This window comes from Cervus elaphus, chromosome 28, assembly GCF_910594005.1.
Source record: "Cervus elaphus chromosome 28, mCerEla1.1, whole genome shotgun sequence".
NCBI classification, from domain to species: Eukaryota; Metazoa; Chordata; class Mammalia; order Artiodactyla; family Cervidae; genus Cervus; species Cervus elaphus.
Genome location: NC_057842.1, coordinates 57,621,006 through 57,643,002, shown reverse-complemented (window position 1 = coordinate 57,643,002; position 21,997 = coordinate 57,621,006). Strand labels below are relative to the sequence as shown.

The 21,997-nt window shown below is 37.1% G+C and overlaps 1 protein-coding gene across 4 annotated transcripts in view; it reads right to left on the bottom strand.

Moving 5' to 3' along the window:
- Positions 1 to 13,763: 13,763 nt before the first annotated feature.
- The window catches only part of EPHA7 (EPH receptor A7), a 201,954-nt gene continuing 193,720 nt past the window's right edge, over positions 13,764 to 21,997 (bottom strand). For all 4 annotated transcript variants that reach the window (XM_043890377.1, XM_043890378.1, XM_043890379.1 and 1 more), the window contains exons 15-17: positions 21,220 to 21,413; positions 19,839 to 19,994; positions 13,764 to 17,300 (exon numbers count right to left, since the gene is read on the bottom strand). In XM_043890377.1, the coding sequence (XP_043746312.1) occupies positions 17,186 to 17,300; positions 19,839 to 19,994; positions 21,220 to 21,413 (465 nt within the window). In that variant the 3' untranslated portion in view covers positions 13,764 to 17,185. The remainder of the gene's footprint in view (positions 17,301 to 19,838; positions 19,995 to 21,219; positions 21,414 to 21,997) is intronic.

Here is a 21,997-nt window from a genome sequence, read left to right as displayed (position 1 = left end):
CTATTTCTTTTTCTTTGGCTTACATTTCTTTACTATTAAATACTGTCAAGTTTTGAGAGATAGTTAAACTATCTTATCCACACTATCTGTGGATCAGTTTATGATTGTAAGCACTGGGCTATCATATGTACCCACAAACGCTCCATTCAATGAGGATTTCTTGTGTAAGTGTGTGTGTGTGTGTGTGTGTGTGTGTACCTCTGTTTCAACAACCAATTAGCTTTTTAATCTTTCACCTTGACTGTTTTTTTTCTCTTTTTCTACATAGATTCTATACATTTGTGGTTTGTGGTGTCAACTGAGTATTAAAATACACTGTTTGTTGGTGTCTAGTTGCTCAGTAGTGTCCGACCCCTTTGCAAGTCCATGGACTATAGCCCCCCCCCCAGGCTTCTCTGTCTCTGGGATTTCCCAGGCCGGAATACTGGAGTGGGCTGCCATTTCCTCCTCCAGGGGATCTTCCCAACCCAGGGATCGAACCTGTGCCTCCTGCATCGTGAAGTGTATTCTTTACCACTGCGCCGCCAGGGAAGCACTACATTAAGTATTAATTCTGAATAATTCAAATATCTCTACCACATCTTTAAATTTTGGGTAGCCTGATTATACCTCGGGTTTGGGAGCCTTTGGTGGGGACTGGATGTTTTGTCTTCACTTCTCTCCATAAAGAGTTCTGCTAGCCATGACAAAAGTCAAGTACGGTAATTATAAGAGATTTTGCCCTATCACACCTGGGCCACTCCTTAACTAGGAAGGCTAATTTGGGTGGAGATAAACTGAAAACATTTGATCCTTCAGTTTCCTAGGGAAAAAGAGATTAGCCAGAGTTTCTGCACTGTGAAGTCAGACTTACTGCCACAATTTCCTGGGCTACCAGCGTTTTACCCTTGGGGACAGACCCTTGGTAGACCAAGGAAAAGGCATACTCTGTCTCAGAGGGTCCTAGTGAGTCCTTGGCATGGTCAAGCAAAGGGAAGTAAACATTGTCCTATATTATCAGACAGTGTGCTTTTTTTCCCTTTTTTCTCAGAGCAGTACTTTTATGCAAGTATTTTTTTTCTTGAAGTATAGCTGATTTACAATATTATATTAGTTTCAGGTGTACAACATAGTATTCAATATTTTTATGGATTATACTCCACTTAAAGTTGTTTCAAAGTAATGGCCTGTATTTCCCTGTGCTATACAGTATTTTCTTGATGCTTATGCATTTTATACATAGTAGTTTGTGTCTCTTAAACCCTTCCCTCTCCCCCTTATCTCCCCTCCCTTCTCCCCACTGGTAACCCTTAAACCTAGAGAGTATTAGGCTGTCTAAGTGAAATGAGTCAAAGACAAATACTGTATGATATCTTATAGGTGGAATCTAAAAAATACAACAAACAAATGTATATAACAAAACAGAATTAGACTCACAGATATGAAGGAAGTATTTAGTTTCATTTGACTAGTGATGAAACATATTCAAAAAGCTTGAGAGGTTTCTTCAAAGTCACAATTAGTGAGCAGCCAAGTCAGCATTGCAAGTAAAATGTGTCTTGCTCCCACATCTGTGGAACTGTCTCATCTGCAACTGATTAGGAAGGGATTTAAGAAATCCACAGTCCACATTTGTGCCCTGAGGCAGATCCTAAGCCGGTTTTCTCCCGTTCTTTCTGGAGTTCTTGCTTTGCTCTGGAAATCTGTGTATTCAGGTATAGATCTTTCTTTCAAAACTTCTCTAAAGCTATTTTGAGTTCTTTACATTTTCTCTTCTATAGTCATGGGTTTCAGAGGTCTAGCAAAATGATTGGTATTTAAATTGCTTTCAACAAATCTTTTTATTTATTTTTTCGTATTCTATCTTCCATCTACTCTGCTAGAGGTGCTCTTTATTGTTCAGAAAATCTTTTTCGAAGTTTCAAATGAGGTAGACCATCCTCCAGTGGGCCTCTGCCACTTAACTTACAAACACAGAGGGGTCTTTCATCACAGAACTTAACGACTGAAATAATAATAGTCAGGTGCTCTTCTAAGATCTTTACATATTGGGTTGACCAATACATAAGATGTTATGGGGAAAAAAAAAAAAAAACCCAAAAGAACTTTTGGCCAACACAATGTATTAACTTATTTAATTCTAAGTACAACCTGGTGAAACAGGTACTATTTATCATTTCCATTCAACAAGACGTAAAATGAGGCAAAATGTTCTAACTAACCCAAGGTCACACCACTAGTAATTGGTAGAAACGGGATTTTAAGGAAGGAACAAACATTACTCACCTTTTCCTCCAGCCAAGTTCAAGTATTTGTAGATGCCTACCTTGCTCAATGGAGAAGGCAATGGCACCCCACTCCAGTACTCTTGCCTGGAAAATCCCATGGATGGAGGAGCCTGGTGGGCTGCAGTCCATGGGGTCGTGAAGAGTCAGACATGACTGAGCGACTTCACTTTCACTTTTTACTTTCATGCATTGGAGAAGGCAATGGCAACCCACTCCAGTGTTCTTGCCTGGAGAATCCCGGGGACGGGGGAGCCTGGTGGGCTGCCGTCTGTGGGGTCGCACAGAGTCGGACACGGCTGAGCGACTTAGCAGCAGCAGTACCTTGCTCAAACTTGTAGTTTTCCTAAGGATAAAAGAGACTTAGCTGTCATACGCTGGAATAGCAGGAGGGTAACAACTTTGCACATCTCTTCTGAAATGGAAATGGGGAGTACTCTTACCATTTGCCATCAGATTTTGAAAAGTTAAATTGATAAAAGACCCTGAAACTTGATAACAAAAGGTGTGAGTTTGGGGAACTGAATTACAGGTGATTTGGGAAACAGTAAAATGCAAATCAAGACACAATGTGTCATATATTATAAAAAAATTATATGAATTTACACATGATAGCAGCTGTAATTTTATTGTCAAAGGTGGAGAAAGTCAGAGTTTATTTCAGTAACTCTTTGAAATGTATTTCTTTAGTCTCAATAGCAGTTACATATTAATTTATTCAGTCATAATAGTTTTGAAGTGGTTAGCTTTAAAGCATTGCTATTTATACATATGCATACATATTTCTACCTGTCTGAAATATATTAAAATCAGAAAATACTAATGCAATCTATTTGATTTTAAAGGGAGTGACTCATTTAAAAATCCAAGAATTGTTGCACAGCAGAAATTAACATGTTAAATCAATTATACTGCAATAAAATTTTTTTAAATCCTAAGAACAAAAAAACAGTCTCCAAAATGCCAGTCATCTTCTTATGTTTTTCAAGTCACCTGAAACCTGGTGAGAAAATTCCTGTCTTCCTTGAGTCCATTGTGAATATTTACATCCAACATATAAATCTCTAAAATTACACAGACCCTAACAGCAATGCTGACCCAACCTTAGTCATGTTATTTCAACTCTAGGCCTCTGGCTGACATTCCAAGATGAGTAAACCCTGGATAATAACATTACCCAACACTCTCTACACAGAGCTAAACCAACAAGTGTAATTAGACATTCGTACAAACAAGATTAAAATAAAGAAATCAAAATTTACTATACCCTGGAGCGATACAGGACAAGCAAGCAGGATTTATTCATGCAGAAGCTGCAGGTCTTTAATTCAGGCGGCTTACTCCTGCGCTGAGTAACACCCACCACTTGTAACCTGGGGGCCAACATAGAGAATTCACGGCCATGAAACTCCAGGTGGGGCTGGACAGCAGAAAAATGGTATGTAGTTTAGAGGGTAGGAGATGTGATTTAGAGTTTATGGGATTAAGAGGCCTTGCAGGTTACATGATGCAAGATTGAGGGAAGCTTTAGAAGCTACAAAGAAAAAGTTGAATTTGAGATTGTGCCTGACTGCAGGCCACTGAAGTGAATCAAGCCAAACAGGCAAATTCTTGGACTATGGGCAATGAAGCTTGAAAAACTACCAGGAAGGAACTTCCCTGGCAGTCGGGTGGTTAAGACTGGCTTCCAATGCAGAGGGTGCAGTTCCAATCCCTATTTGGGGAGCTAAGATCCCACATGACTTGTGGCCAAAAAACCAAAACATAACACAGAAGCAAGGTTGTAACAAATTCAATAAAGACTTTTAAAATGGTCTGCATTAAAAAAAAAAATAAGACACGGAAGTTAGAAAATATCGGCCCAGATGAGAAGCGCGTATCCCATAATCATTGAAAACAAGAAAGCATCAAATCCTTCCCTACATGCCTATATTTGAATTTTACCAAGCTAAACTGAAGCTACGGAAAAGCATTTGGCAAGAAGATTAATGAAATCTGCAATTTCATTTCAAAGAAAAATAGTTTATGTAATGTTATTTAACATTTGTTCTGTATTTTTAAAATTTCGTTTGTCTGTTTAATTTCATGTGCTCTTCTTAAAGTTACTGTGTATAAAAAGCAAAACAGATATTCCCAATCTGATGAATCAGAAAACTGAGTTTCACAGAGTTAACTTGTTCTCCCAATGTCAAGGAATCAATAAATGGTGGAACCAGGACTAACACTTCTATAACTAAGATCTTCTAATACTGAGAGCTTCTAACTCTTCCCTCTTCCTTAGTTATTTGTAGTTTCTTTTTAAGTGTAAAGATTTTTCTTTGATAGTAAATACATATGGAGATATCCATGATGGTTGTTAAAACTCTGTAGTCAAAACCGAGTCCCTTGTATATGAAAGATTGTATTTCAGTTATCTCTGAAATATATTTTTTTAGCTTCAATTGCAGGCACAATTATTCATTCAGTCAAAATTATAGATTATGTGCCTACCATATGCAAGCCAGCCCAAATGCAGTGCCAGAAAATATATGGAAAGGAAAATTCCTTACAACAACTCCACAGCCATAGCTCACGCATAGAGAACATTTGTACTGCTATAATGGAAAATTGAATATTCATGTAAGGAAAGAAAGTAAAAAACATGGTGATATGTCTTCTACTGAATGATGGAAAAATGCATGTCTTTTAACACAGATTTTGGCTCCTATTGTTACACACTGAATGTGTGAGGGCAGGGTAACTGAAAGCGGGGCCCAGCTACTTGGCGCTCAAATGCCATTAAAGTGGTGAGGCTGGTAGAAAGGAAAGTTTGCTTTACTCTGGATGCCTACAATGGTGCAAGGTGGGGAGGCAGACTTCTGCCCAAAGACTGACTATACCCCACCCCACACCACAACCAGTGGGCAAGAGCTTTTATACATGAAGTGAAGAGGCTATATGCAGACATGCATAGTCATCTCTGGCAGTTATCTTGAAATTGGTTACGTGGAGGTCTGACCAGTGTCATCTTGATTGTTTTAAGCACAGTTAATCTTCAGTTCCAGAGTTGGTTTGTTCCCATTTACTTCAAGCCAGTTCTTGGAATTGTGGCAGCTTATGTCACAGCTATAGCCTGGTCCTTATGTAGTTAACTTCTTCCACCTTTTGCAGATTTCAGAATATATAAGCCAGCTCACAGGTTATGGCTCAGAATATTATTTATAGTCCTTAGGAAGAAATTGAAAGTCTTTGACTATGCTTAATGACTAAACTATTATGATTTGGTTTCCTTTGACTGTTATCCTTTGTTTCCAGGTTCTCACTTCTCTGATTAAAGTTATTTTTTCACCAAAGTTTTTCCACAGACAAAAGGCAGGTGGAGGACATGAGATGGGCAAAGACTACAAGGTCTTGCTCCATTTCAGCGATAGATAGGAACCCTCTTCAGCCCTCTTCCCAAACATATTACCCAGGCAAGGAGCAAGTTCTGCCGCTGCTCTGGAAGCAGAGAATAGTGGGAGAGTGAGAATTCTAGGACAGAAATGGTATGGACCTAATAGAAGTAGAAGATGTTAAGAAGAGGTGGCAAGAATACACAGAAAAACTATACAAAAAAGATCTTCATGACCCAGATAATCACGACGGTGTGATCACTCACCTTGAACCAGACATCCTGGAATGTGAAGTCTAGTGGGTCTTAGGAAGCATCACTACAAACAAAGCTAGTGGAGGTGATGGAATTCCAGTTGAGCTATTTCAAATCCTGAAAGATGATGCTGTGAAAGTGCTGCGCTCAATATGCTGGTAAATTAGGAACACTCAGCAGTGGCCACAGGACCAGAAAAGGTCAGTTTTTATTCCAATCCCAAAGAATGGCAATGACAAATAATGCTCAAACTACCGCACAATTGCACTCATCTCACATGCTAGGAAAGTAATGCTCAAAATTCTCCAAGCCAGGCTTCAACAGTACGTGAACCGTGAACTTCCAGATGTTCAAGCTGGATTTAGAAAAGGCAGAGGAACCAGAGATCAAATTGTCAACATCCCCTGGATCATGGAAAAACCAAGAGAGTTCCAGAAAAACATCTACTTATTCTTTATTGACTATGCCAAAGCCTTTGATTGTGTGGATCACAACACACTGTGGAAAATTCTTCAAGAGATGAGAATACCAGACCACCTGACCTGCCTCCTGAGAAATCTATATGCAGGTCAAGAAGCAACCGTTAGAACTGGACATGGAACAACAGACTGGTTCCAAATTAAAAAAGGGGTAAGTCAAGGTTGTATATTGTCACCTGCTTATTTAACTTGTATGTGGAGTAGATAAAGAGAAATGCTGGACTGGAAGAAGCACAGGCTGGAATCAAGATTGCCAGGAGAAATATCAATAACCTCAGATATGCAGATGACATCACCCTTATGGCAGAAAGTAAAAAGCAACTAAAGAGCGTCTTGATGAAAGTGAAAGAGGAGAGTGAAAAAGTTGGTTTAAAACTCAACATTCAGAAAAGTAAGATCATGGCATCCGGTCCCATCACTTCATGGCAAATAGATGGGGGAACAATGGAAACAGGGAGAGACTTTATTTTCTTGGGCTCCAAAATCACTGCAAATGGTGACTTCAGCCATGAAATTAAAAGATGTTTACTCCTTGGAAGGAAAGTTATGACCAACCTAGGCAGCATATTAAAAAGCAGAGACATTATTTTGTCAACAAAGATCCATCTAGTAAAAGCTATGGTTTTACCAGTAGTCATGTATCGATATGAGAATTGGACTATAAAGAGAGCTGAGTGCTGAAGAATTGATGCTTTTGAACTGTGATGTTGGAGAAGACTCTTGAGAGTCCCATGAATAGCAAGGAAATCCAACCAGTCCATCCTAAAGGAAATCAGTCCTGAGTATTTATTGGAAGGAGTCATGCTGAAGCTGAAACTCCAATACTTTAGTCACCTGATATGAAGAACTGACTCATTTGAAAAGACCCTGATCCTGGGAAAAATTGAAGGCAGGAGGAGAAGGGGACGACAGAGGATGAGATGGTTGGATGGCATCACCAACACAGTGGACATGATTTTGAGTAAGCTCCAGGAGTTTGTGATGCACAGGGAAGCCTGTCATGCTGCAGTCCATGGGGTTGCAAAGAGTTGGACGTGACTGAGTGACTGAACTGAAATGAACTGAGAATTCCAGAGGGATGTGTTTACCTTACTTAACTTAGCATACCCGCATAAACAAATGATAAAGCATGAAGGTATGCATTTTAAGAATGTTAATGTCAAACATACCATTGTAAAGCAACTATACTCCAATAAAAATTAATTTAAAAAGAATGTTAAAGTCAAGAAAACAGAGTAAATACTAAGTATGATATCACCTTGTACTAAGGTCATATAGACCTCTTGCTAAAGGAAAGGTGTAGCTATAAGGCTAGGAAAACATGTACAATTTTTAGTTCAATTCTTTGGAAAAAGATGGGTAGAAGAAGAGATGTATGACAGTGGCGTTATTTTAAATAATCAGGATGGTGTTTCAGAATGATGAAGTTGCAATTCCATGTCTGTGTTTCAGTCAAAGAACTTTGTGAGCAGTTAGTGGAATATAAACATGATGTTTTCTCCAATCAGAAAGTAAGTTGTGTGCATCACTTGCTGATGTTGTTTGGAGTACATGCTGGACAAGGTGTATAGATCATTGTGATCCTGTGGACTGGAGTCTTCAGATGGGGTTACGTATATTTCTCAGGTCAATGAAGATGAAGACTGCATGAGGCATGTCATAGCACAGCATCTGGAAACATCTGTGACATTGAAAAGAGACACTTCAATTGAAGGAGAGTGATTCAGTTTGGTAGAGTGGTTTTCCTGCCTTAGGTAAAGACCTACTGCTAATACACTAGATTCTTTTGAGGCAATGAAGAGCTTGAGAATCACATGACTCTCAACCACTCAACACACACCTGTTAGGAATCTGCAAATTGCGAGGAATTGTGCCAGGCTTTGGAATAGAAATGTGAATTACACAAAAATTCTGCTTCCTATCTGTGAGGCAATATCACTGACAGATAAAGAAACAGTGTAAAATATTATATAACATCATTGGGTAATGGAAAATGAGAGAAGGTTTTCTGACTCCTTGATCAGATGGCAAAATAAAGTCATGAGGACTGCTCCTCACAACTCCTCTAAAAAGCAGTAATGAAAGATAAAATTTAAAGCACATATTTAAGTAAGAGAAAATGTAAATTTTCACATAAACACATAGATATATAACTTTCTATTATAATTCAGAATGCATTGCTTATTAACAACATAATCTGTTTTGTAGATTATAGATGTGTGTTCTGTAGTTTCTAGATGTGTGTTCTGGTCATTAAAGAAGGTGAATAAAAAGTGATGATATTACATTGTGATATCAATTATGAATTGAGGGGGTTTGTGTATTTTTCCTCAAATTTCAATTTTTGCCCAGGATTTGTTTTAAAGATACAGGCATTGAAGCTACCACCAGCTTTTAAATCTGTGCTGGGCTCAGTAGATACTAAGAGGAATAAAATACATTCAGTTGCTTCCTTCAGAAAACTCATAATGACAGGGAATGTGAAAGAACTTTGTATGTCAAAATCACAAGTGGTTTATGAAATCCAGCAGGAGGGATAATGGTGAAGATCAAAAAGGCAGGATCCCAACTGTTGATGCTATGCTATATAGCTGACTTCACTTCTCGGATCAAGGAGGGGCCATTAAAGTCTTTTAAACTGGGGGAAAACATGATCAGATACGTGTTAGAGAAATGACTCTGAAGGTCATAATTAAAAAGGATTAGAGAAAGAAAAACACACTGGAGGATGTAACATTAGTGTAGGTGAGAGATGATGAAAACGTAATTTAGGGCAGTGTCTGTGAAAATGATGCTAGATTCCAGTGATAACGGAAAGCTAAAATCAGTTGGAGGTAGTGAATAATTGTTTATGGCCAGATGAGTGAAGTTTGACTCTTTGAGTACTGATCTGAGAGATATGATCAGTAGTCACCTTTTTTGAAAACTGAGAAAAAAGATAGGGATAAAATTTGAGAGGAAAATATAAAATTAAATTCTAAAATTTATTTGTAAGTGAATTATTTCAGAATTCACAATGGTGTGTTTGTATGTGTGTTAAATAGATAGAAATGCAGACAAAAATACTTCCCAGGGAAATAATAAGAGCTAAATTATACTGAGCGCTTATTCCTGTTATAAGTACTTTCCAAGCATCAGTTAACAGATGTACCAACCCTAGAAGTGGGACATATTAATGTTTAGTACCATTTTACAGGTAACATAGAAGACAGGAAACAGAGAAATTAAATTGTGTCCTTTGCATTACACACAGAGTGACAGAATTAGCCCCCAGTGGCCTGTATTCAAACCCTCTGCCATCACCCACCACACTATCCTGCCTCTTCCAGCTGTAAATGGTAAGTAGACTCACATCGTTGGCCCACAAAATCCCTCTTTATTCTATTTTCATTTAACTATAGAATTACTGGTATAGTCTTGAGTTTGAGAGCTGGAGTGGTGGACTTTTTCATTCCAGAAGAAGAAAAATGTTCTTTTCCCCTTGCCTAGGTCTAATCTTAAAATGTCACAATCACAGCTCCTATCTTTCTGCAGATTACTGTTCCTTAACAAACATTCTCACCATGCCTCTGCCTCGTCAAACCAGGTATTGGTAAATACCCTTTCCTTGTTTCTCACATCAAGTCCAATTTCTTCTACTTGATTTCAAATTCTTCTTTCGCCTTTCTCGGTTATTTACCGCAGTGATACCTCCTACTCTTCTCAGCACCAGGAAGGTGATGCTGTTTGGTCTTGTTTGCTAATTATCTCACCCCTGCCTCCGCTTTCCACCCGGGTCCCCGTGGCTGTGCCCTGTTGCTCTGTCTCCTGGGCTTTCCTGCTGCCCTAGCCTATCACAGGAGCATCCATCCGTGCTCAGCAATTAGTTTTCTCCGTCAACACCCGTCTTCCTACCACCTTCACTGTACCCCATTTATCCTTCAGAGCACCTGATCCACACTACCTTTTAAGAAAAAAAAAAAACAATTTGAATTAATTTGCACTTCAAGGATTCTAAAATATTTATAGAGTGTCTACCAAGCGGCAGAAACAGCTGAGTCCCAAAGGAGACAAAACAAAGCTTTCCATTTGGCTTCTGCCCTCCAAGAGCACTTGATCTAGTGGGAGAGGCACACACATCATAATCTGACCGAACACAGTCGGGGAGTCCCAGCGCCACCAGCAGGGGCAAAGCATAGAAGAGAGAATTCTGGCTCTTGGGTGTTCAGTGGAGGCTTGGAAGAAAATAGCTTCTGAGCTGTGTGTTGAAATGAGGGAATTCTCCCAGGTAGGAAAGTGGAGAGGGAATGTGAGAAAGGAGCGAAAAGCCATGGAAGCAAAGAAGTCGATTCTATTGCTCTGACTCAGAAATAGAGCATAATTAATTCATCCTTCAAGCATCATGGCCAGGCCTTGGTTCTCTAAACTCCATTCCCACCACATCCTTTTTTTCTGGTCAGAATTGCCAATAGCTTTTTAAGGTCTCTTCCATTAAACTCAGCTTCTCTGAGCTGACTCTCCAGGTTTCCTGCAGTTCATCCCTTCCTATTTTTTTTTTCTTTTTCAAGGTGAACCATTTTTAAAGTCTTTATTGAGTTTGTTATAATATTTGCTTTTGTTTTATGTTTCGGGTTTTAGACCATGACGTGTGTAGAATCTTATCTCCTTGATCGGGGATCAGATTCGCTCCCCCTGCATTGGAAGGTGAAGACTTAACCATACAGGACTCCCAGGGGAGGTCCCATCCCTGCATTTATATATATCTTAATACACAATATCACTTGCTCCTTTGCATATCTGAAGGATGATATTCTTTGGTGTTTGCTGGTTTTGTTTTTCGATTAGATCAGAAGAGGTTTAATTGCTCCTCTCTGCTGGCCCTGCATCACACCTAAGCTCACAGGTGTTTGCTCCTTTATGAAGAGTGCAGCCACTGAAGTAGCCGCAGGAGCCCATGCCTTACCTCCTGCCTGCTTCTCAGGTCAAGCTGCATGGGTTTGTTTGTAGAGTCAGATTCCTGTGGTTTCTCTTAAGTTGGGTTCCAGTGAATACACCTGGAGCTGAGCGTGCAAGTGGTGACTATTTAAGTGGAAACACGAAATTACAGTAACACATGACCTGCAGATACCCTGCACAGTAGATCCCTAAAACACTCCATGCAAATATCAGAGCTGAAGAAAGATGCGGGTCTCTTTCGTGTGGGCCTCATATTCCATCTGGTTTTCTCTTAACAGTGCTTATTTCTAGCTAATTGACAGAGGGACACCAGATTAACTTTAGAATTTTCTCTTGTAATTTGCTATAGGTCTTACTATCTGTGTAATAAGTGTCTGCAAATTCATGTCACTTTAAAAAAGTATGTGAGTTTTTTGCCTCCTGTGAATTGCAAAATGTGGAAACTATGATCTGTATGAATGCTAGTTCTACATAAGAAGCTTATTTATCTCTATTTGTTTTTCTCAAGTTTGTTTTCCAGTCATTCATTTTATTTAGTTTTGGTTCTATAGTGAAATGGTGAGACTTGAACAGTGAATGTTTGTCTTTTGAGAATCAGCATTACTTAAAAACAAGTGGTTCTTCTGATTCTTCCTCTGAGCATCTTTAATTAAGATCTATGGTCAATCATTCATTAAAAACATATTGTTTCTTTAGCTATATATAAAATCTACAAATATACTTAATTAAAGTACATGAACTTCAAAGGGAAAACAAAGATAATCTTCAAGTAGTAAAAGCCTGGGATATCTAAAATAATGAAATATATGTTGCAGTGTATATCTTATGGAGCTTTGTTATTCATGGAAGTTAGGGATAGACAACACCTCACTTGTTACTCTCCCCAAATCATCAAATGCCTGCAATTTGAGAATCCCTACTACTGTTCCACACCTAAGGGATTTCTAGTGCTGTCACAGACCCGTGGAATACTAGACTAGAGCTACTTTATTGCTACTTACCAAACTTTGTGAAATAGTCCCAATTAAATTAGATCAAGTAATTACATTTATTTTAACCTCAAGGTCAATCAGAATAGGTCTTTTATTATTTAATTATACATTTAATTACATTCAATCACTGAACTTGGAAAAAAAAAAAAACCCTTACAGCACTTCACTCTAATGAGACTTACAGAAGCATCCTTCTGAAACATTTTATTCTCCTGTTCATAGTCTTCAAGCTGTGCTGCGCTGCATTAGATAATAGGGCAGTTGGGTTGGGGTTATTGAAGGCCACGGCCATAAATCCAAGAACATGCTGGTCCCTTCAGAGCAGCTGGTATGTTTTGCGGTCACCATGCGCTGTCTTTTATCATTTATTAATATCAGTAGCGATAATCTTTTGAATTGAAGAATTTGATCACCTCTTTGATTTCTCTCAGAAATTTCTCTCGAAATTGGTATCAAGTTTTTATTGCAGCTAACAACAGCACGAAACAAAGGGTAACAGGAGGAGATAAATTGCTACTGATTATTGAAAGTATTACAATCTGATTTGTATTTAGCAATAGAACTTGTATATTCATCATAATGGCTTTATTCTTTTGGAGGAAAAGAAGCGTGTTGGTGGAAGAGTGTGTTTTTGTACCACCTATGGATCCAGGACTTTAAGAGATCATTTGATGGCCAGTCAACATTTCAGGCTATGTTATCATCACTGTGTGAACTTAGCAAGCGCATTCTTGCTTGTTGAAGAGTTGGGATAGCCAAGACTTCACGATTATCTTTCAATTTCAGTGTAGCCTACCCTGAGCCTCAGCATCAGGAGCGTGATAACTAGTGATAGCACGTCACCTGGTATCTGCCTAGTCTCATTTTTTGAAATATGTTTGGATATTTGTTCAGTGTTTGTAGACCTTACAGTGGTGATGCTAGAGAAAAGGGGCGATTTAGTTTTCTTCATTTCAGGCACAAGCTGGTCTGATCACTGTCAGTGGCATTGATAAGCAATCAGACAACCAGATTGATTACTTTTCCCATTTTCTCTGGACTCTGTGTTTGTCTCCTGCAGCACCTTAAGTGCAGAGACTCTCCAAGTTGCTTCATGATACTAAATGTATAAGATATTTGTCAGGGTCCCATGACAAAACATTACCTTTCCCATGCAAATATTCTTGTTAGCGCCATGCCATTGTAGATTCCAAAAAGAACAAAAGAGCTTTAATTAAAATATTTGATAGTATGGCTCTTTGAAGACATAGTCTTAACTTGTTATTCTGTAATAATTAGAGTGGAATTAAGTCTGTGTGCAGAAGGAGGAGATGCAAAGGATATTAATTTCTTTGTATTCTGATTAGCCCTCTGAAATATTTCAATAAAACCTTTACTCTAAATATCTCCTTTCATGATACTGTGTAAAAACATAAAGAATGCATAAGGGACATAAAGGAATCCACCAATGATTGGAGACAGGATTTTCTTTACATTGTCTAATAGACTCGTTTATTATTGTAAGCTGGTAAAAAGAGACTTATGATTCGTGTTGAAGAAAGAGTTATTTGTGCTTGATACATTGAAGACACTGTTCAAAAGCAGTTTGTCCTTATAAAAGGATGACCCCTGTAGTAATTCTTAGGCAAGGAGGGACAAATTCAACCAACAAAAAGCACATCTCGCCCCGAGTTCCCCATGATTTCTCTACATATAGCAAAAAAATACACACCAGGAATTTATTTGAACATGCACATCAGTGAGTAGCACAGTTCCGGGCTACTCAGGAAACAAAAGGGAGAATATCAGCATTACCTAAATAAAAAAGAGAGGTGAATTACACCATTTTAATTGTCTTTAAAACACGGATAGGAGGAGCAATTAAAATAGCGTCCTAAATAGTACTAGCTAATGTAGATTACATAAGTATACAATATGATCAACTCAGAGTGCTCTGACAAGCATAAACCACCAGTCCTAGAAAACAAGGCCCAGATCAACTGCTGAGAAAATGTTAGATCCAGATGTAGTAAAAGTTACTTTTATTTCAGTCCTGAATGCAAAACACAAGTCACATGTGAAGACAGCATTCTAAAAAAGGTGGCTCTGTTAAAGCAAGGAGGCCGTTTCCTTTTGCATTTTTATAACGTTTGAGTTCTCTTGCCGACATTTGCTTTCTCTACCCTTCCTCCCCTGAGCACTAATTTATCAAAAAAACAAAAAAAAAAGAAGAAAAGATTTCAAGGTGCAAGTTGTACATTCTTATCATTATACCGTTTCATCTCTTTCTGGAAGACAGTATTACAATCAGTATTACAAGGTTAATTATTTTTCTCTGAATATGTGTTTCACATACATGTATTTCAAAATCAAAATGTTGATTGGGAAAAGAAACCTACCAACGAGAGAGTGATGCATCATACCCTTCCTATTGTGCTGTGTCTTTCCCATCCCTTCTCCCTTTCCCTGTAAAAAGCTGTAAAAAATTTAAGGCAGATGAGGTATATTGCTGAAGGAAAAAGTTATTTTTGAAAAAAAAACTCAAAAAAACTTTTATTCTGCCCTTCTACTCAAGAAAGACGACTCAACTATAAATCTAGTGCTAGAAAAAAGCAGGAAAGACACCGTTTGCATGTACCTACTATGTCTTCTATTTCTAGAATGGCTTTTTGTTAATTTAATACAAAAAATAAGCACCTTAAGCTATGAACAGGAAAAGAACTACATTATTAGTGAGTCTAGAATCCAAATGGAATTAAGAACACTCACTCAAACTCTTTCACTCATTCTCACAAAGGCCAATGCTACTGATTAGAATTGTAAAGTGCTGTACTTAGTATAAACACTGTATACACTGCAGACACTGAAAAATAACCCTCAAGCACATTGTGTTATAGTTCCAAAAATATATTTACAGTCTATTACAAAGATTACAAATGGAAGTGTCTAGGTGACTGTATTACGCTAATTAAAATTATTTTACAGATTATTTTTCCTTAGGGACAAAAAACATTTTAGTGAAATTAAAATGATTTTTTTCTAGTCAATCAAAAAATAAATTAAAATATCAAATAACACTGTACAGTGATTTAAAAGGAAGAAAAAGGGGGGTGGGGAGGGGCTTGGGAAGCAATCAGTTTGAGTTTTTCTATAGCCATCTTTGGTCCTAAATGTGGGAAAACACATTATGTAGCACTGAAAATACCTGTTCTTTTGTGATGCTCTGCAAGTAAAATAGAAAAATATAGTGCATTTTCAATGTATTCAGAGCCCACTACCGAGAAATGTGTGTACAAAACAAGATAGTATAAATAAAATTTACAAGTTTTACAAAGGAACATTTACAGGTTTTGTTTCTGTTATTTGTTTGCTTGTGGGTGCCCACATTATCAAACAAGACCAATTATGACCGATCCCTGGGATCTTTCTCTATTAAAATAATTATTATAAACAGCCCAATTCTCTTTGGAAATACAACAGTTCAATTCTGGGGTAGTTCATGATTTTCATAACTTTTGAAAGCATTACTCACAATAGGTATACATTCCTGAAATAGCTATAAAGACACATTTAATTATTGCTTATGAAATTCTAACACAGTAATCAAATAACATGGTTTAATAAATAAAGCTTTAAAAAAAGCCAGATCCTTCACCTCTTCCTGACGTGGTTAAAAGAGTTCTTTCATTAAACAAACGTATCACATCAGTGTTCACAAATAAAAATACTCTTTTTTTTTTTTTTTAACTGCAATGGTGATATTCTGCGCAGCAAATTTGTTTTTGAAAGGTGAAAATTGTGAACTGCCCCTTTTATCATGCTTCAGAGTTCTAACATAAAACTTAATTCTTCCCTTTAATGTTTGGACTGCATTAAACAGAATAGGATATAAAATATATGCCAACTATTTCTCCTAAATTTCCTAAATGTTTGATATTGAAAAAATTGTGATGTGCTCAGATTAAATTTTAGATAACACTGGATAGTTCTTGCTTTCAGAGATTTGCCTTCACCAACATTCTTTAGATGAAGTGCCTTATCTTTTTTTATATAATCATAAACCTACAATTTGAGTGTTTATTAAATTCTGTCTAGTAAAATCACTCTATAAACAATCTGCTAAAAGTGCCTTATAGTATTTATGGATCATTATTGCTATTCTCATTGAAAAGATAGTGTTGTCAGATCTTTACAAAAAAATTTCTTTTTAAAAAATATCAGAGCGCTTGGCAACTTGCATTTTCTCAACTACCTGCCAATTAGCAAACAATATCAAAACAGCACTGATTAAACAAAATTAAATGACATAAAAGGGATACCAATGTTCTGACAGAGATATATCTTCAATCATGCTATTTCTTTTTAAATTTGAGATTCTTTCAAAGGTACCCAGTGTAGTAATGTGTCATAGATTAACACTAAAAAGGTCCAAGCTATAAACAATTTTCTAAAAGAAAGTCCTTATGAAGAATAAACACAAATGATTTTAAAAAGGAATAGTCTGAAATCACATATTTAAGGAAAATATTTCATTGATTTTAACAATAAGATCATGATTTTATTTGACAAATATATTCTTTCTTAAATTCTTTATGTACATTTTAAAAAGTCTATCAGATAAAAAGGAGGTTAGAGAGCTCAAGGTGTTTGGATGTTTCTCAGGTAGTACTTTGTTTATGGTCACTGCTGTTTTCCTGGCCACCGGTGGTGGATCCCAAATTCCCTTTTTATATATTCTGGTGGCACTTAGGAGTTCAAGTCTGTAGGTGCTTCTTAAACCTTCAGTTCACTGCAGGAAGGACCCAGGACGTCAAGTGTCTGCTAGCAGCATTCTATGCGTACACTGAAGGCCAGTACTGTGGTCTGCATCTCTTGTGGTCCAGCATCTCCCTCGCAAGGGAGAAAGGCTTATCACACTTGGATGCCAGTTCCATGTAGATGGAGCATTTGCGCTCTCATAGTCTGAATGCTGCTCATGATTTTCTTCTGATGGCCCACCAGTGTGATCCCTAAACTCATCACATCCCTGAAAAAGACAAATGCACTTTATTGTTAGTTATCATACAAACATTTTATTTCATACTCAACTGTCATTAACTTTTTAATTAATCTGTTTATCTTAGGGGAACAGGATCTTATCTTAGAGTTCTTGGATATTAGGATTCTATTCCTTCACTTGGTTGGATTGGCAACCTGTATCCACATTCTCCTTTGTAAAAATCTACCGCTCAGGTTCTCAATGTGTCAATGATAAGTTATTTTTAAACTGATTTGACCTTTTATATAAGAAATTATCTTCTATACAGTTTTGATTCTTTTTTTTTTTTTTTTTTTTACTACAAGTCTGTAGTACTCTTTGGAATAAAAGAGATCAAAAATTAAAAAAAAAAAAAGGTGTCATTCTAATTAAAAGATATTCCCTAAGGTTCTGACTGTGGATATCTCAAATACAAGGTAATCCAACATCAGTAAAATCAAATTGATGACAGAAAAGTAGAATTTTACAGTTCTTGAACAGAAAGAAACTGAGGGACCATAAAGTTCAACCTTCACTTTCAATATAAGGAAACTGAGGTCCCACAACAAATTCAAGGTAGAGCTGGGACAAGAATATTTCCCTAAATTCCCTGTCCTTATTTCAAATCTTTATAGAATAATATAAAGCAAAAGTTTCTTTTCTAGTATCCGACATTCCACTTCCCAGGGCCTCTTGGGATGGTATCTTTGTGTGTGTGTGTGTGTGAACATTTTTTTCTTGTTGTACATAAGCATATATGTATGCACATGTAATATTGTACACAAATAGGGCCATACTGTGTAAATTGTCCTGTAACTTGTGATTTTCACATTACAACATATTTTGGCAGCTTTCAAAAGAAAAGAGAGAAGAGAGTATCAAAGTCCTAAAGTTATTATTAACTTAAGGTAAAGTTATATATATGTGTGTGCTCAGTCGTGTCTGACTCTTTGCGACCCCCGTGGACTGTAGCCCGCCAGGCCCCTCTGTCCATAGGATTTTCCAGGTAAGAATACTGGAGTGGGTTGTCATTCTTCCTGACCCAGGGAACCCACATCTCCTCCATTTCCTGCATTTCAGGCAGATTCTTTACTGCTGAGCCATAAGGTAAGGTCAGGAAATATTATTTGAAATGTAGTATTCTTAAGCCTATGTGAAGTTTAAAATGTTTAATTGTTAAAATAGGATACAGTATGAATGGAAACATTTTTTGGCTCTAGCAGATCAAGAATCATCAATGATCAAGCAAAATATTATCTGAGTTTAATTAGCATGTTGTAATTCTGAGCATATTATTGCTTGTATTCTTACTTTAGTTCAATCACTTGACTACATTTTGGGAAAAAATATTCCTTAAAGTGTACAATACCTGTGTTTGATAGTTTAAATTTGCTATAAGCCAGCTGTATCTGTGTATGGACAATGCTGCAGACCTTTCCTGCTAGGCCAAATGACTGAGCTTAGGTACCTACAAGTAGTTAAAACACAGGAACAGTGGAGTACTGCGGTATTTCCTCGCCAAGGCCTAATAAGACTTTGAGAAGCACAGTTTCTCAGGAAAGTAGACTGCTTTGGAGAGACAGTTGTAAATACATCAGCTCTACCCATGTGGTGCTTAGCAGAAAACCAAGAGAGCAGGCACATGCCAAAATTCATGTACGTGCCATTTCCTTACACGCCAGGAAAGACTACATGATTGCCCGCTTTCTTCTTATATGAAAAATGTGAAACACGCCTCCCAACAGTACATCTATAGCATCCCGCTAAGAGAACCTTCATAACTGTTTCCTATTGTCAAACACACTGGCTCAGAGGGACTGCACTGCCCACATGGTTTACGCTGCAGCCCAGGTAGCTGAGGTCCAGAGACACTAAATGTGTTTCTACATCATCAGTGATGGGGCTGGAAAGAAAAATTTAGTGTTTTCACTTCCACTTCATAGCAATTTCCAATTGTTTTTAATCTTCAGGTTAAACAAATGAGTCAATCAATCACATAACGTTCAAAGCTTAAGTTAAATTCTTATTATGGTTAATTGAATTAAGCTTCCTTGAACTTCTCAGAAAGTGATCATACTGAATTTCATAATGTACTTAGATAATGAAACTTTGAGATTTTTTAATGTTTGATACAAACATGGTGAAAAAAAATTCTCTTTTGCAATGGAGAACATTTCCCCCAGTGACTAGGAATCTAAATAATAAAAGAGAAAGTCTCACTGGTTGATGTGCAGAATACTGACTATGGAGACAAATTAGACACCACTTACTACTGAGCCAGTTTAGGGCAAATATCTAAATTCTCTGAGCTTTAGCCTTGTTGTGTGTAAAACTACTGACTTCACAAAATTATTGCCATGAAGGTTGAAAAAGATAATGTGTTCAGAAGTCTGATTAGCAAAATGCATCAGACATGGTAGGCACTTAGATAATTTTCTTCCTGCTTTTGGGGTTCCTATGTCCTTAATAGATGGAAGAGGACCTAAAGTATAATGCTTGAATTGACCTGATACATTCTCAAGTATAATTTTAGAAGTTGAAGCTTACTCAATAGTCATCCTGGCCACTGATTCAAGGGAGTTGTAGCCGGCTGCTGTGAAGTTATCTTTATATCTTTCCATCTTAATAGCTTGTAGCCATTCTCCAACTGAGCAGAAGGTAGTGAAGTCAGGAGTGTTTTGATCCAAAAGAGGGCTTATTGGCCTGGGTGAGAATAAAACAGGAAAGCAAATTTTTTCATGAACTACTAAAGAAAGCATGCCTTGGCCCCCAGAAAACTAAGGATATATGAAATAAAATTACATATTTTAATTGATGTTATAGTAACAAATAAACAGATATGCTAATAAAAATCTAATGTGTAAAGGTTGGCCAATAACTACAAACTCCAAATGGATAAGCAACAAAGTCCTACTGTATAGCACAGGGAACTATATTCAATATCCTGTGATAATCATAATGGAAAGGAATATGAAAAAGAATGTATATACATGTATAACTGAGTCACTGTGTTATAAGGCAGAAATGAACACAACACTGTAAATGAACTATACTTCAATGAAATAAATTTTAAAACTACTAACTCCAAAATTTCTATTTTATTTAGATATGATGACTAGCAGATAGTATCTTCCCTGTATTTTTCAAAGTACAGCCAATGACATTTGTAACCAGTAAATATTTGTTAATCTGCTTCTCTGAAACTAACTGGGAGTAAAGAAAGCACAGACTTTCTCAGAGGGTGCTTTTGAGGACATAATGCATCCACTGTACTAACGGGACTCTTGGAAGCACCTGTGAGTTCATGCTCCTTCATAAGGGCCTGACTACACTACAGATACAGTGCAACAGGTTTACTGGACAACTGGAGCTGAATAACTACTAATCCACATTACCATGGAGCAAGCCAAGTGTAAAACATAAATGGGGTGGCTAGGCTCTTTTTAATGAGCATACCTCTTAAATCATATATTGAATTACCTTTATAAACTTTAACTGCATGGAATTATTTTACTATTAAACTGAAACCAAACAATCCAACAGATAATATGGATATAATAATAATAATAATAATAATAAAACTAAGGCAACAGCAATAAAAATACATGTAATAGCAATGGTTTGAAAATGCAAAATGCCACTAAATCACACACATCCAGTTGAGAAATTTTTCTAAAATGATGACCAGTGACATTGATTCTAAATTTTTCAAAAAGCAATAATAATTAATAGGTCTCTTTCAAATTGATTTAACTAGGTCAACCATCTGAAAAGAAAAAAATAACGTCTATTAAAATAACAAATTTAATATGAACTTGAATAATTTAACACATATGTCAATATGCTGTTGGGGTGGAGCTGTGGAGATAAATGGTTCATGTGAATTTTTGAATTTCTCCCAGATTTCATTTCCTTGGCTATTTCTTACCTACTACATGTTCCCAGGGGTGTCTTCAGGCTATTTGGGTTTCGAATCATTTTGTCTAGAATTCCGACTATCTGTTCAAACTTTGGCCTTTCAGCACGTTCCTTCTGCCAACAATCCAGCATCAGCTGGTGAAGACCGGCTGGGCAGTCCATGGGTGCTGGCAGACGATAACCTTCTTCTATCGCCTTTATAACCTAATAGCCAAAAGGATATTAAAATATTACTGACTGAGGTTCCACTAGAATAAAATGAACTGCCCAGGAGGCAAAGTGATTTATCCAGATAAGAATAAAGCACACTGCTATGCGAAAGACTTACTTTTTTTTCCCAAAACATCCATGAATATTAAGCATGTTATTAAGGGGTGCATGAAGCTCAGGGTATGATGACATTTCCTAGTTAATTCAGCAATAGGGAGCAGCAATTTAGTTCACCCAGGGTGCAACAGATGGAAAATTTTTTAATGTCATCCCAGAGGTTTTCAAAAGGGAAGATGTTATGGAATGATTTTATTGTATATCACTGTGCATGTACATATTTTTTCCGTACATTTATGAATTCCTCATTGTAAAAAGAAGTTCTGAGTTACCCAGAAGTAGTCCTACCCTGAAAGTTTCACTTTTTGCAGAGTTAAAATGATATTATTTCAATAAGACATCCAAATATGTGAATGTACTATGACGGAGGATGCTCCAAGCACACTATTGTTTTAAATAATATGAAGCTCATACACTGATGGAGTGTATAGTGTTACAAGACACAGTTTTGTTCTAGAACT